This window comes from Botryllus schlosseri, chromosome 1, assembly GCF_051294905.1.
Source record: "Botryllus schlosseri isolate E-star chromosome 1, Bs_hap1, whole genome shotgun sequence".
In the NCBI taxonomy this organism is placed as follows: domain Eukaryota; kingdom Metazoa; phylum Chordata; class Ascidiacea; order Stolidobranchia; family Styelidae; genus Botryllus; species Botryllus schlosseri.
The window spans coordinates 36,875,060-36,888,083 of record NC_137236.1 but is presented as its reverse complement, the minus strand read 5'-3'; the positions used below and the strand labels follow the sequence as shown (position 1 = coordinate 36,888,083).

General features: G+C 41.7%; 1 protein-coding gene across 1 annotated transcript; it reads left to right on the top strand.

The window, feature by feature from the left end:
• The first annotated feature begins 6,957 nt into the window (after positions 1-6,957).
• Positions 6,958-10,886, top strand: LOC145448781 (uncharacterized). Its single transcript, XM_080327235.1, has 4 exons — positions 6,958-7,230; positions 8,405-8,554; positions 8,995-9,122; positions 10,240-10,886. The coding sequence occupies exons 1-4, from the start codon at positions 7,051-7,053 to the stop codon at positions 10,454-10,456; spliced, it is 675 nt and encodes a 224-aa protein (XP_080183361.1). The 5' UTR covers positions 6,958-7,050; the 3' UTR covers positions 10,457-10,886.
• Positions 10,887-13,024: the final 2,138 nt, after the last annotated feature.

Genomic DNA, 13,024 nt, shown 5'->3' with positions numbered 1-13,024 from the left:
AGACAGCTAGCAAAATGCAATGGCGTAGGCATTCGAAAATGCAACTTGACTTGAAATGTGACTTGACTCGTGACTTGACTTGACTTGACTCGACTTGACTCGAGTCACCTCCAAAAATCAAGTGACTTGACTTGACTCGAGTCACCTTCGAAAATCGATTGACTTGACTTGACTCGAGTCAAAATGTGCAATGACTCGAAATGACTCGTGACTCGAAGGTAGTGACTTGATCCCAACACTGTTTCGTGCTCACGACAAGTATCCCCCGTAAAAAACCATCTACGGGCACGGGCATGCACAACTCTATTATTATATATTAAATTTATCAGGCATGACTAATTGTTATCTGCTACTCCATTTTAGCACACTGGGATCTTTATGAAAGTGGTATGCAAAATGGTATTATTCGCTCATATTGCGAACCCCCTTCATTCGATATACAGGAACGAACGAATCGCGCGGTCGGAAGGATGTGATGATATGTCGGCGGTGACAGCTAACCATTATCTTCAGCAACTGTCTCGAAAGCAAGGCTTCATTGCATTAAGTCAACTGTCATGCCTAAAATACGTGGACCTTCACACCAACACCAAAATTTTTCAACATGTTCAAACACCGAACCACAGCGTCTTGAAGTCAAAAATCTGCGAGCATAACCTGATGTTCAGTATCACGCAACTGTCAATCCGATTTTAAACTGAGACGTACTCCAGAAATCGGATAATCCGTCTGGAAAGCCACTCCATGTTTCCAGTTCTGATTTTTACCACAATCTTTCTATATTCGAGAGAACAAGAAATTCCGAAGTATGTATTGTCTTATCGAAACTTGCAGTTGTCCGGCGGCTGGGAAGGTTGAAAGTCGACGAATTTCAACATGTCACTGAATGAAAAAGGATGTTACGAAATATGAATGGGCGGCATGTGGCAGGCCTACTACTATTTTAAGCAAATGTCCACTTACAAAAGTATTGATTAGGTCCTTATAAACAGGGCTTTATAGTTGGAGCAAGGAGCCGGAGCCCTGGAGCCGCGCATTTTCACCGGAGCTGGAGCCGGAGCCAGAGCTCTACATGAAATTCAGCCAGAGTCGGAGTGGAGCTGGAGCCCGTTATTTGAGCAGTAGCTTCGGCTCTGACGTATTTCATAAGTTGCTATTATATATGCAACAACCATATCTGCTGATTTCACATAATTCAGCAGCAGGCCTTTGCGAAATTAAGAATCATTGCCTCTTCGGCGCTACCTTTACTGACTAACCATGTACCTGGGGATTTAACAACACAGTGCAGTCATATGTTCAATGTTCAATTTTCATACATGAGCGCCGAACCTCGGTACGCTAGATATGTCTGAGAGTATTGTGGGCATTCGGCCTACCCGCAATTTCATGATCAGCACAACCGTGTTGGCCAATTGTACGATTCGAAAATAATGATCAGAGGACAATGGGACAGAGGATAAAGCCGTGATTTCGTTGCACATGTCGATATGACTAGCACGCGCCGAGAAATTCCATCTCATCGTTGCTATGAATCGGATGAGTAAACACTCGTTCTTTCGTGATAGTTTTTTAATCGCGGCGCGAAATTGGCCAGTGACATTTTGTATGCAACTATGCATGCGAATTGCAATTAATTACTGCGCATGATCGTCATTCACTCCAGTAAGGATTTTCGAGCGGGAGTAGGGGATGGCAGAAGAGTAACCCAAAACGCCGTTGTAATACCCCATGGTATTATATGTCGGAGACAAATTCCTTATTTGATACGCGATTTCCAATTTATAATCATCTGTCTCGTGTATTCATTCTTGATGTCTGCTTGATATTCTAGTATTCCCGAATTATCGCGCACTGCGACTTGTAACTGTCCATCGTTTAATTCGTTACGGGCATGGCGCAATGTACATGGCACAGTGCTTAATTAAGTCGCAATATAAATGAAAGATAAGATTCTCCGTGGCACCAATTCAGAATTTATTCGATTCGTTTCAACGGAAAAAGATTATATTCCGATAAACTTGATCGACACCGGATGAACTGGTAACGAGTGCTCCAATATCGGACGTCAAACCATTGGCCATGGTACAAATCGGATTTGTATTGATCGGCTCGTGATGTGCGCCCATGTTGCTCTTACTGCAGTTACAGTTGAATAAAAATCGCATATTTAGCTGTCTGGCTTAATGTTAACGAGTACAGTGCCAGTGTAAAAAAACGCCGCATCAGAATTTCAATGTTGTACACAGCAATGGCATGGAACCAGTGTTGCCACTCTACGTTTCCGGAAAAACACAAGATTGTGTCGTAAAAAAACACTAGATCGGCGAAAAAAACACTAGATTACTAAATTGCAGGAAAAATTTGCCGTTTTCAAGTAACCATGATGATCAAGGTACAAATCCATAGATAAGAAGTGTTCCACACATGAATTCGATACATATGTATGATATAGGCCTACTGCATGATCATTCAACGAAAATTAATGAAACGAATTGATATACTGCAAGATTAATCAACGTAAATTAATGAAACGAATTCAACACAAGAAAAAATCAAATATTGTCGCTTTCGAATTGTACGGCATCATAAATATTATTTATCTTTCGATGGTACACCATCGATCAAAGAAAGTATATTTTGTGTGGCATATCGTTCTCACTACCGTACATCTTCAACCAAACAATGGGGAGGTGTCCATGTGCAGTATACTTCATTTCCATGCATGCACAGGAATGTGACAATGCCAAGAGATTCGTCATGAGCTTCCCCAGTAAAGGGAATTTTGATTCACCGAATCCATTGTGCACATATTTCAATCCAGCCAAAATTATGTTGGATGGCATTGACTGATAACCTGCAGCTCATTTTGCGAATTTGCCAAAGCAGACCATTCTTCTGACAAATCATTAAATTCAACAAATAATATCACAGAGGGAAATTGCACAGCTAGAGGAACGATTGATTCTATTTCTCTTTGTGTTGACAAGGCTGTTAACGGATTCAATACACTCAAGCCGGCAAATGAAAATCTTTCCCGAATCTGCAGAGTGAGTTCAACAAGAAACGACAAAGGATTTCACCGAAATCGCTTTTCATTTTTCCGGTACATTCGCTTATAAATACGGATTCACAGCGCACCCTATTACGTAATGATTGCTTCTTACTGCACCACCACAAGGAATTGTTGAAAACAAACACAGCCAGAGACACCAAATCACCCTATTAGCGATAAATTTAGCGTATGATTTAGTTAGTATGTTCTTAGAATATTCCTTCTTCGCACGATTGCAGAAAAACACTAGATTAGCAAAATTGTGCGACAAAAAACACTAGAACACTAGGACGACCGAAAAAACACTAGATCTAGTGTTAAAACACTAGGAGTGGCACCACTGCATGGAACAAAGTGCGTCTGGTGCAGCTATGATGGTATCGACAATTGACAAGTATTGATTATGACGTCACAGGCGGACACGGCGGCACTTGGTCTTCGTTGCTGCATTCGATGTTACTGACGGCTGCCAGACTCTAGATTACTATAGATAACTAACCTACGGGTAGATTAGTAATTTATACAGAACAGGAGTGGCCTACCTTTTCGGCTGAAGGGTCACATGAAATTGATGAACGAGGGCGCGGTCCTCAAGCCGCGCCAAGCGCGTGAAATATTCAAAGTTTATAAATGAACTAGGTCAATAATATTATTACTTGAGTATATTGCCGGTCTACCGTATGCAGACTGCTGGGCTCAGTTTGCAAGGACATGACTATTCGGCATCAGAACATATCGATACTGAAGGATTCCGCTAAATATGCGACAATCATTTTGTGCGTATACATTTCATCGTCGACGATCTTTCTGCGAGCGCAAATGCGAAAAGACTTTCTCTGGTAATTGCGAATATAGTTAGACTAAATCGGGTAAATAAGGCGTTTTTTCATTTTCAGGAGGGGATAGGCTAACAAGCAAGAAATCGTGTGTGAATGAAACACGTGAAGCCTGAAGAAAAATTTCACTACTATTTTAGTTTATTGTAATGTACGACGATTAACTACAGATGTGACTGGACCCTGGATCTGCCAATGCGCTGGAACTGATATTTTAGTAATCAACATCCCAAGTGTCGCGTTAAGACTAATCAAATATTTGGTTGGCCTTGCAAGTTCACAAGCTGAGCAATTCATTTTCGATGCTGTAACAAATTTAGGAAATTAACTCGCGTGCCACTCAAAACCTTCTCTCGGGTCACATATGGCCATCCCTGATATAGACAGGCCCATTCCATAGTTTTTAGAGCCGGAGCCGGAGCTGGAACTGGCGCAGTGGTAATAATACGGCTTCGGAGCTGGAGGCGGAGCTAATCTATGACAGAAGAAGCTTCAGAGTCGGAACCGGAGCAATGCAACATTTACGACTGCTCCAAAGCCCTGCTTTTAACTCTAATCAAGTAATTTGCAGGCATTAAATATGCCCAATTCTGAGCAAAATCCAGTGGCGATGCGATGATAAAAAGCTTGTATGCAGTTTATTCATTTGGCTTACAAATGTAATGCCCACAATAAACAGCCTTGAATCATTTTGGTGAAGCTCGTACGTTAAAACGAATCATATCCGTATACCCGAGAATCTAATGAAATCACGATTCCGGATACCTCTCACGAAGTCAGTAATATTAACACTCAACTCCCTGATTAATGAAACCTATTTTATTAGTACATTACAATGCGGCACATGGCGATATAGAACAATTGCGTGCAATCTGCGGTATGTATACATAGGCTTACACTTACATTGTGCCGTCTGCGATGAAATATGTCGCTGCACTTACATCTGTTAGTTTTCAACAAAGATGCCTTTGAAATTGATCGTCTGAAACCCTTTTAAAAGGTCGCAATCTACACTCGACTTCTTAAATATTTACCGATAAAACACCTCTCATATAACGATACCATGCTCATTTAACAAGCTTGCTCAATATACTATGTTGATCCATGCTTACATTGCGTACAGGATTGAGTAGCGGTACTTGCAATATGGAAGCAGTGTCAGTTGAAGGAGTTTGTATGATTCCCAAGGAAAATATAACTCTTAATGTAATGAGGAATGTATTCTCTGTGCGGTTGCTGCCAATGAATCAACCAGATTGTAGTTTGGGTCAGTACGACAGTATCGAGGATTATATCGTCTACCTGCTGCGCACCATCGAGGTATTTAAACCTAAAGATAGTAAGGAACCATGACTATATATTAGGGATGGTGTGAACGTGAGGTTCACGTTCGTGTTCTGTGCGTGAATCTCAGAAATCTAGAGGTTCACGTTCACAAACGAACCTTGGTAGGTTCTGCACTGTGAACCTTTCTCATATATTACAATTTTCACTTAATTATAACATCGTTGGCTGAAATTTATTGCATTCCAACTGAAGGTCACTCTGTGCATGGCACTGGCAGCGTAAAAAATCAACACTAAAGTAGTATGCACCTTGGAAATCACAAAAATCTCCGCTGTGAGCTTGATCCGCAATCACACGATATTGTGAGCGAAATACACTACATGTAGGTCGTCAGTGAATGATGCTTATTCAACCAATCATTGAAATTGATATCCCTGTCGGATGTAAAAATCTAGCAGCCGTACGGGGCAATCTTGACCAAATCCGTGCGATTCGGGGGTTGGCTACTGCTGTATGACTTGGTAATGGGGTAGGCCTAATATCGGTACCCGTTTTACACTCTGCTCAATATCAACGTAGCTATACTAAGACGCTGAATACGCTGTCTGGGCGTAAGTTTACATTCCTTGCAAGTCGTCGTCGAAATTGTTGACAAAGCGACGGAAGATATTGATTTCACGGGATCATTATAATATTTGATCGCCCCATTTGAGACATTTGGCGACGTTAAAAACGTCAATATGTATACTTCAGCATTGTGGCATTATGTGGCCCGAGTTGTCGCTAGGCATCGTGTACAATCTGTACATTAATATGGCTATCACTCCACTGAAATGTAGGGTTGGAATTGACAATATGACGTCACGTGACGTCATGAGGCTCACGTTCGCGTTCACACAGAACCTTTCAAAAAGGTTCACGTTCACACGAACCTGAACCTTTTAGAGGTTCACACCATCCCTACTATATATCCACAAGTCTAATCCATCCTGAGTCGTTCAAGTACACCCTAATATTTCCATCTGTCGCGGGTAGGAAAGCGCAGAGGATAGGATAGCAACCTTCAGCATTCAAATAGCCATTTGAACCTATTTCCGACCACACATTCTGCTCCACGCTCTGTGTGACTGATGTCGACGCTAACGCAGGACGCATACCGTGTCATGAGTAAATAAACCATGGAGGATATGCAACTCTTATCATAAGTTTATCCCACGCCAGCGTGTTGCTGTTTCTCTCATCTATTGAAATCTCTTCGGAGGCTGCCAGCGCTAATGCCATTCGTTTCCTAGTGATACGAATTATTCAAGTTTAATAAATATGTCCTGAAATTTCTTTTGTGCCGCAAGAGAGTCTACATATTGTGCGAATTCTGGGGGATGGGTTTCGGCGCATAGTTTGACATTCCATGGCAGATTGTGAGAGTTTGGCGGTAATGGACTAATGGTGCCGACAAAAAGAAATTGTGAAAGTCATGTCCTTGTTCGATTGTGAACAATCTTGACATATATGTTTCTTCTAGGATGCAAAATATTGTGTTCATATCTACACCCTACATGCCATTCACCATTCGAATGAATCCAAGTAATATAGGTCTTTCATTAGATTGTTCGTATCTCATAGTGGGCCGAATCCGCCACCTTATGTATCTACCGAAAGCTGTAATAGAGCCCTAACCGACTTTACGCAATCGGTTTTATTAGGTATTGGTCAATATTTTATATAACGATTCTTAAAGCTTTTATGGCTCGCGCGAAACGTAGTTGCAGACCGCATGCGGCCCGCGAGCCGTGATTCGCCCGTCTTTGGTTTAGTCTGAAGCAGTTCTGCCTTACTTTAAAACCGCTACTTCTGCAGAAACAAACTGTGCTAATGAATACAGACGCAAATACTGCAACGCCGGAAAGCTATTATTTCCGGAAACTGCAAGAATGCGATACTGAGCACATGTTGCGAATCTTTGAAGATGTTTACCCCGAGAGCGAACCAATGTGTGTGTGTCTGGGATGTCCACCAGAAGATGTGAGAGAAAGAAAAAGAATTTTAGTGCAGGTATAGCCTAAATGCGCGCCGATAATAATATTGGCAAACAAAATTGAGTCCAATAATTTCATATGCGTTGTCTCGATAAGTCGGAATAATACTGAGTCTGTGCCTATTGAATATAGATTGTCCCTATTAATTACGTCAACTACACTGTAAAGGCATAGATTTATAATGTACCTACGAGATTTACACTAGATATCGTAGGGTGAATATGAGGCCACGGGCACTTTAAGGCAATATTAGGACCAATCATAACCGTCGAGTCATTGTAAATTTTGCCTCGAGTCAAGTAAAGTCAATCGATTTTCGAAAGTGACTCAAGTCAGGTCAAGTCACTCGATCTCTGGAGACGAATCGAGTCAAGTCAAATCACCAGTGAAGTCACTGGTCAAGTCAAATAGAGTTATCGAAGGATGAGGGCATGAGACACTGATTCAAGGTCATTACATTTTGGTAGCTATTCGTAACACGGATAGAGTCGTCCTTAATTCTATATCAAGGAACGAAGACAGAGTTGAATATACAGGCAGAAAGGCGTTGAATCGCTCATCCAGATGCGGAACTGCTAATGTCATACGCAAGTAACTGTACAGCTTCAGCCTGTATAACGGTCAAAACAGAGGACCGAATAGTGGCGCGATAACGCAGTGGAATAATCCGCGTCTGCAACACCAATGGGTGCAGGTTCGAGTCCGACCGAGGTCGACTTCCGAATTCCGATACCCAAGTGTTGGAGGTTTACCTAGGCTCCTCCTCGCCACCTCATCCGCATCAGCGGTGTCTTACAAAAGCCTAGAGGTGGGCCGTGCTGTAAGTCGGCAGTTACGGAAGATAAGAAGAATATCGGCCTGGTGTAAATGACCATAGTAGTCGACAAACAACATGAATACCCCAACACCAAATGTCAGAGGACCGAATACGAAACCCCGAGAAGTTGAAACAAATTGATATGATGCAATGCATTACATAAGTACACATCCATGAAGTACAATTTAAGTCGCATTCTATGCTGTTGACGAGTGATATAAACGCATATTGATATTTGTTCGCATTAAATCATGCAAGGTGGTTGGTTTCTCAATTTTGCTGTGATCATTTACTGTATCCATACCCTCCCGTTTTGAATAGGATTGCGTTTCATCTTGCCGTGTGCATTAATACGCTCAGTTATCATATACAGAAGGTTTTCAAGCAAGGATTTGCCATTGGCGCGTTCGTGAAACCCATGTATGATATGGCTGCGTTCGTGATGGCTGTAATACAAGATCATCATATTCCACAATATCAGGACGATATCGCGTATACACTTCAAAGAAGGCAAATGTATCAGGTACAGTAGCGTATACCTGCGGTGTTCTTCAGTGGGGTACATCATTACAGTAACGGGCGGTGAGGTTCATGGTTTGTGAGGCACTGACCCCTTCACAGTAACATTTACAAATATACAAACCAAAATGGTATAGCTGGTTCAGTTGGCGGTTCAGTTCAGTTCAGCCTATTGTTTTTGTCCACGCATTAAATTCAGGTATCATATTTTGAATTCTAAAGAAACTTTTCGCGGGGCGCACATTGCCCAGGTCTGGCCTTTGTAAATGAATAACCATGAACGTCTTGCGGTCAAAATTGAATACGTGCATATATATTTCCTTCAAACGCGGTAGATGCACTGGTTGAAATGCGCAGTTGATAGCGTTGATCTATATGTCGAAAACACGGAGAGATCCCCGTCCCTGTGTCACCACCATAGCTAATTCGTTTTCGATTTAACAGTGCTTCCGATCACTCATTCGTACAAGTGACATTGATTCATTAGCGGGAAGCAAATGTTCGCTTATCAACGGGATAGCATGTCTGGAAGCACACGCCAGAAAGGGATTAGCCACCGAGTTAGTCAGAAGGTGAGATAATTCTCTTTTTGCTCGGTACGAACACAGGGCCAATACCGGGGCCCGTACGTTAAAGTAGTATCACCTTACCCGTAGACCAGTGGTTCCCAACGTGAGCGATTTTGAGAAGCAGGGAGGCGAAAATATTATAAAGGCGATTGGGGGGCGTAAACGTATAAAGTGGGCGACATGGGAGAAAATGTTAGAGCGTTCAGTAGGATATACTAAATTAGCCAGCAATCGGATACCGACGCAAAATACTCGTGAAAAGCGTTTTTTTTTCTGGAACTGCCGCGAAAGGTGAGTAGAAAAAGGTCACCTTAATTGGCACAAACTATCTCCAGATACCAGGATCACCGCGGTAAGTTGGCCTTTTTTCCAGCAGTCAATTTACCAGCGACCAGCGAGTTAACTTTATAAACTTCTCGTATATATTTCCTCCTTCTCGAATCCGACCATGTGTGTGTGTGTGTGTGTGTGTGTGTGTGTGGGGGGGGTCGATAAATATATGTCTACCCTGTTAAGGGGGCTATGAGTCGGAAAAGGTTGGGAACCACTGCCTTAGACTGAGCCCTGTCGCGCTCACGAGGACCAAGTGCTTCAAATCTAAACACGAAATTAACAGCTATACTTTAAAACTTGCAACTCGAACTCGAACGACTCAAACAACCATAGCAGTTTGTTCACGGTCAACACACTGGATTGGTACTTTGTCGAAATCTGCTCAGGAAGTTATGTTTGTAAACTACTACACAATTTCTGCTTTTACGTCACAGTTTTCCGGAACTAGTTGTTTTATTACATACTTATACAATTACTCGGAAATCGCCACTTACACTTGCACTTGAGTAGCTATATGCATACGTAATTGTTCTTGTACTGGCATACCAACGATGACTATGCTTTAACCACCATCTCTGTGATTAATATCGAAACGGATTGAGAAGAAATTTCCTAACACAACCGGCTAGAACATTTATGAGTACACACAACTCTTTTATTTTTCATAATATTTTCTGCGACTCCACTTTTCTGTGACTCCATTTTAGCGCACTGGACTATTTATGAACGTGTTACGGTAAATGGTATTATATACTTATATTGCGAACTCCCTTCTTTCTATATGCAGGGCCGAACGAGTCGCGCGGTCGGAAGGATGTGATGCTATATCGGCTGTGACAGCTAACTACTATGTTCAGCTACTGTTACGCAAGCAAGGCTTCATTACACTGAGTCAAGTATCGTGCCTTGAGTACGTGGATCCTTACACCAACACCAAAATTCTTGAACACGTCAAACAACCGAACATCAGCGTCACCCTCGAAGTCAAAGATCTGCGAGGATAATCGGATGTTTTGCGTCTTGCGACTGTACAGTACATACTCTTTCAAATCTGACTTGTACTCTAGCTAAAACAAAGCAGGATGAACGAAATTGGATACTTTGTCTGGAGAACCACGCCATGTTGCTACGATCGATCGATTTTCGAAAATGCATTTATTAGTAACATGAAATAACCTAGTATTGTATGTTGCAAGCTGTCTCTTGTCCGATAGCTAGAAGGTGAAGAGTCGATGAATTTAAGGGTATGACTGAATGAAAATGGACGTTTTAAATATAAATCGATGGTGTATACCAAGGTTACGCATAGCGTGGCATTTAAAACAAACGGTGTATTAAAACACTTTGTTTAAAACATGTTTTGAACAGTGTTTTAAACAAAGGCGTTTTTTAAAAATACAAAATTGTGTTTTATTCAAGTTGTAAAATTATGCCAAAATTGTCTATATACTTTACAAAAAGCTTGTTGAATGAGACTACGGACAATTAACACCCGATATAGCCGACGTATATCGATATGGGATGGTTGGAACTCATGTTCCCTCTCAGCTGCGCCACGACGCACCAAGAGATATAACGATTTAGGACATATTACATGCGACTCCAAGAAGTGTTCCAGAACGATCGGCAGCGAGAAAACCTTGGCCGAAAAGAACTGGCATTACGCTGACCGATAACTTCGTTAAATATACAAAATACATGTAGGTTTAATTGTCCATAGGTGCCTAAATGACTGGCGCCAAATGTTCCTGTCTTGGCAATCTGAACTTCAGAAGAAAAGTGCCATCCCGCAGGAAAATAACAATTTAAAATCGTGAGCGTCTTTTAGTTTAATACGTTTGGGTGATTCTATAGTTTTTGATATGGTAGACAGGAGGCCACGAAATAACATTATGTAACGAAGTCATACCAACAAGTCAGCCCGTCCGAAGATGTTTAATTATTATTTACGGGCTCTACAGTTTCCAAGACTCCTCCCTCAGCTTTACCGGTAAATCGGACGGAGAGGACAAGAAATTGATAGCAATATATGTGCAACTCCTAATCTTATTGACTGATTTTATCATGAATTATCGAGCATTACAGTACAGCGAATTTCATGGCAAAAGCGAATACCGTGATGGGGGGGGGGGGGGGTCGGTTTATCACCCTATGGGACCCCAAGATCCATGTTATTTTTAGGGGGCCTGACGAAGTGCTGTTTTGTTCTTGCCAACGGGTATACGCCCGAAGATGTTAAATTTTTATTGAGGGGCCCTACTTTTTCGAACACACCTCATTCAGCTCTACCGGTAAATCTGATTCAGGAGCAGAGAGAATATAAAAATTGATAGCAATATATATGCAGTTCCCGATCATATTGATCAATTCAATCATGATTTATTGAGATTTTTCGCCCTTAGCGTGTCTGGGCGAGAATAGCTGACTCACTGTAAGAACACCCAATCTAGATGACAAGTAGCAGCAAAGAGCTGATATCCAAAGAGGTTCCGGGGGGAAGTTCCCCAGAAGTTCGGTTTATCATCCTATGGGGGGGGGGGGGGGCAAGATCAACGTTTGGGGGGGACGAAATGCCCTGATGGTACGTCCGTGATAAGGTATGTCTTTTTTTTCTCACCACTGTGACATGTTGTGCCTACATGACCGATCCATTCGCTGTTGATCCAGCCGACCTGCCTGTCGGGACTGGAGAGCAAGATTTTCGTTATGAAATTATTGATATTTTATGTACATATCTGAATAAAAACCACTCAAACGGAGAGCAAGGGGAACTCATAAATATACAGGATGACCAGAGAGCTAAGACGAAAAACAAATATTGTTCTCCAATAAACTGCTGGCTTAGCATGGACTCCTCATACTGGACGCTACCTTCTCACGCTATTCCCCCGCTGCTAATTTTCACTTCTGCGTGGGAGTGCTAGCAAGAATTTTCATCCCTGATGACTTTCAAGTCGAAGAAACGAAACCGACTTGTTGCGCCTATACATGACTTTCGATGCGCTGTGAGCCACGCATCGACCAGCTTGTTAAAATAAACAAATTCAACCATCGCATTCAATATATTGACTTTTGTTATTTCATTATGTTGTTCTTCTTGTGACTGGTGGCGAAAAAACAGTGCCATGCATCACATCAACCCTGGCAGATAATGCCTAGTTTAATAGAATTTGTTATTACACCTCGCATAGGTCAGATACATGAATATGACGTCATAAATGGCGGAACTTATGTAGGTGGTACGCGAGCATTCCAGAAAACCTCGAAATGGTACGCGAGTGGAAAAAAATTGGGAACCACTGGCGTAGAGAATCTATCTAAGTTTGATATCACGATGCATAACAATTTTTGCTAATTTACAACCGGTAGAAGCGAAGTTATTGCAGCTGAGAATTTTTGATTTGAAATTATAGCATTGACTGTGGGCAATCTCAGCATTACCAACTAAAAACTGAAATGGCTTCTACGGCTTGGAATTGAGCCAAATTTGTTTTGCATCGTTTTTATATACAACTTTCCAATTTGACGGGGTAGCAATTGAAATTTGAAATTTCTTTCTTTTAAAATATATT

Coding starts and splice junctions, on each gene's coding strand:
- LOC145448781 (XM_080327235.1), top strand. CDS start 7,051: ATGAATACAGACGCAAATACTGCAACGCCGGAAAGCTATTATTTCCGG. Junction 7,231..8,404: donor GAAAAAGAATTTTAGTGCAG/GTATAGCCTAAA, acceptor TATCATATACAG/AAGGTTTTCAAGCAAGGATT. Junction 8,555..8,994: donor AAAGAAGGCAAATGTATCAG/GTACAGTAGCGT, acceptor TCGATTTAACAG/TGCTTCCGATCACTCATTCG.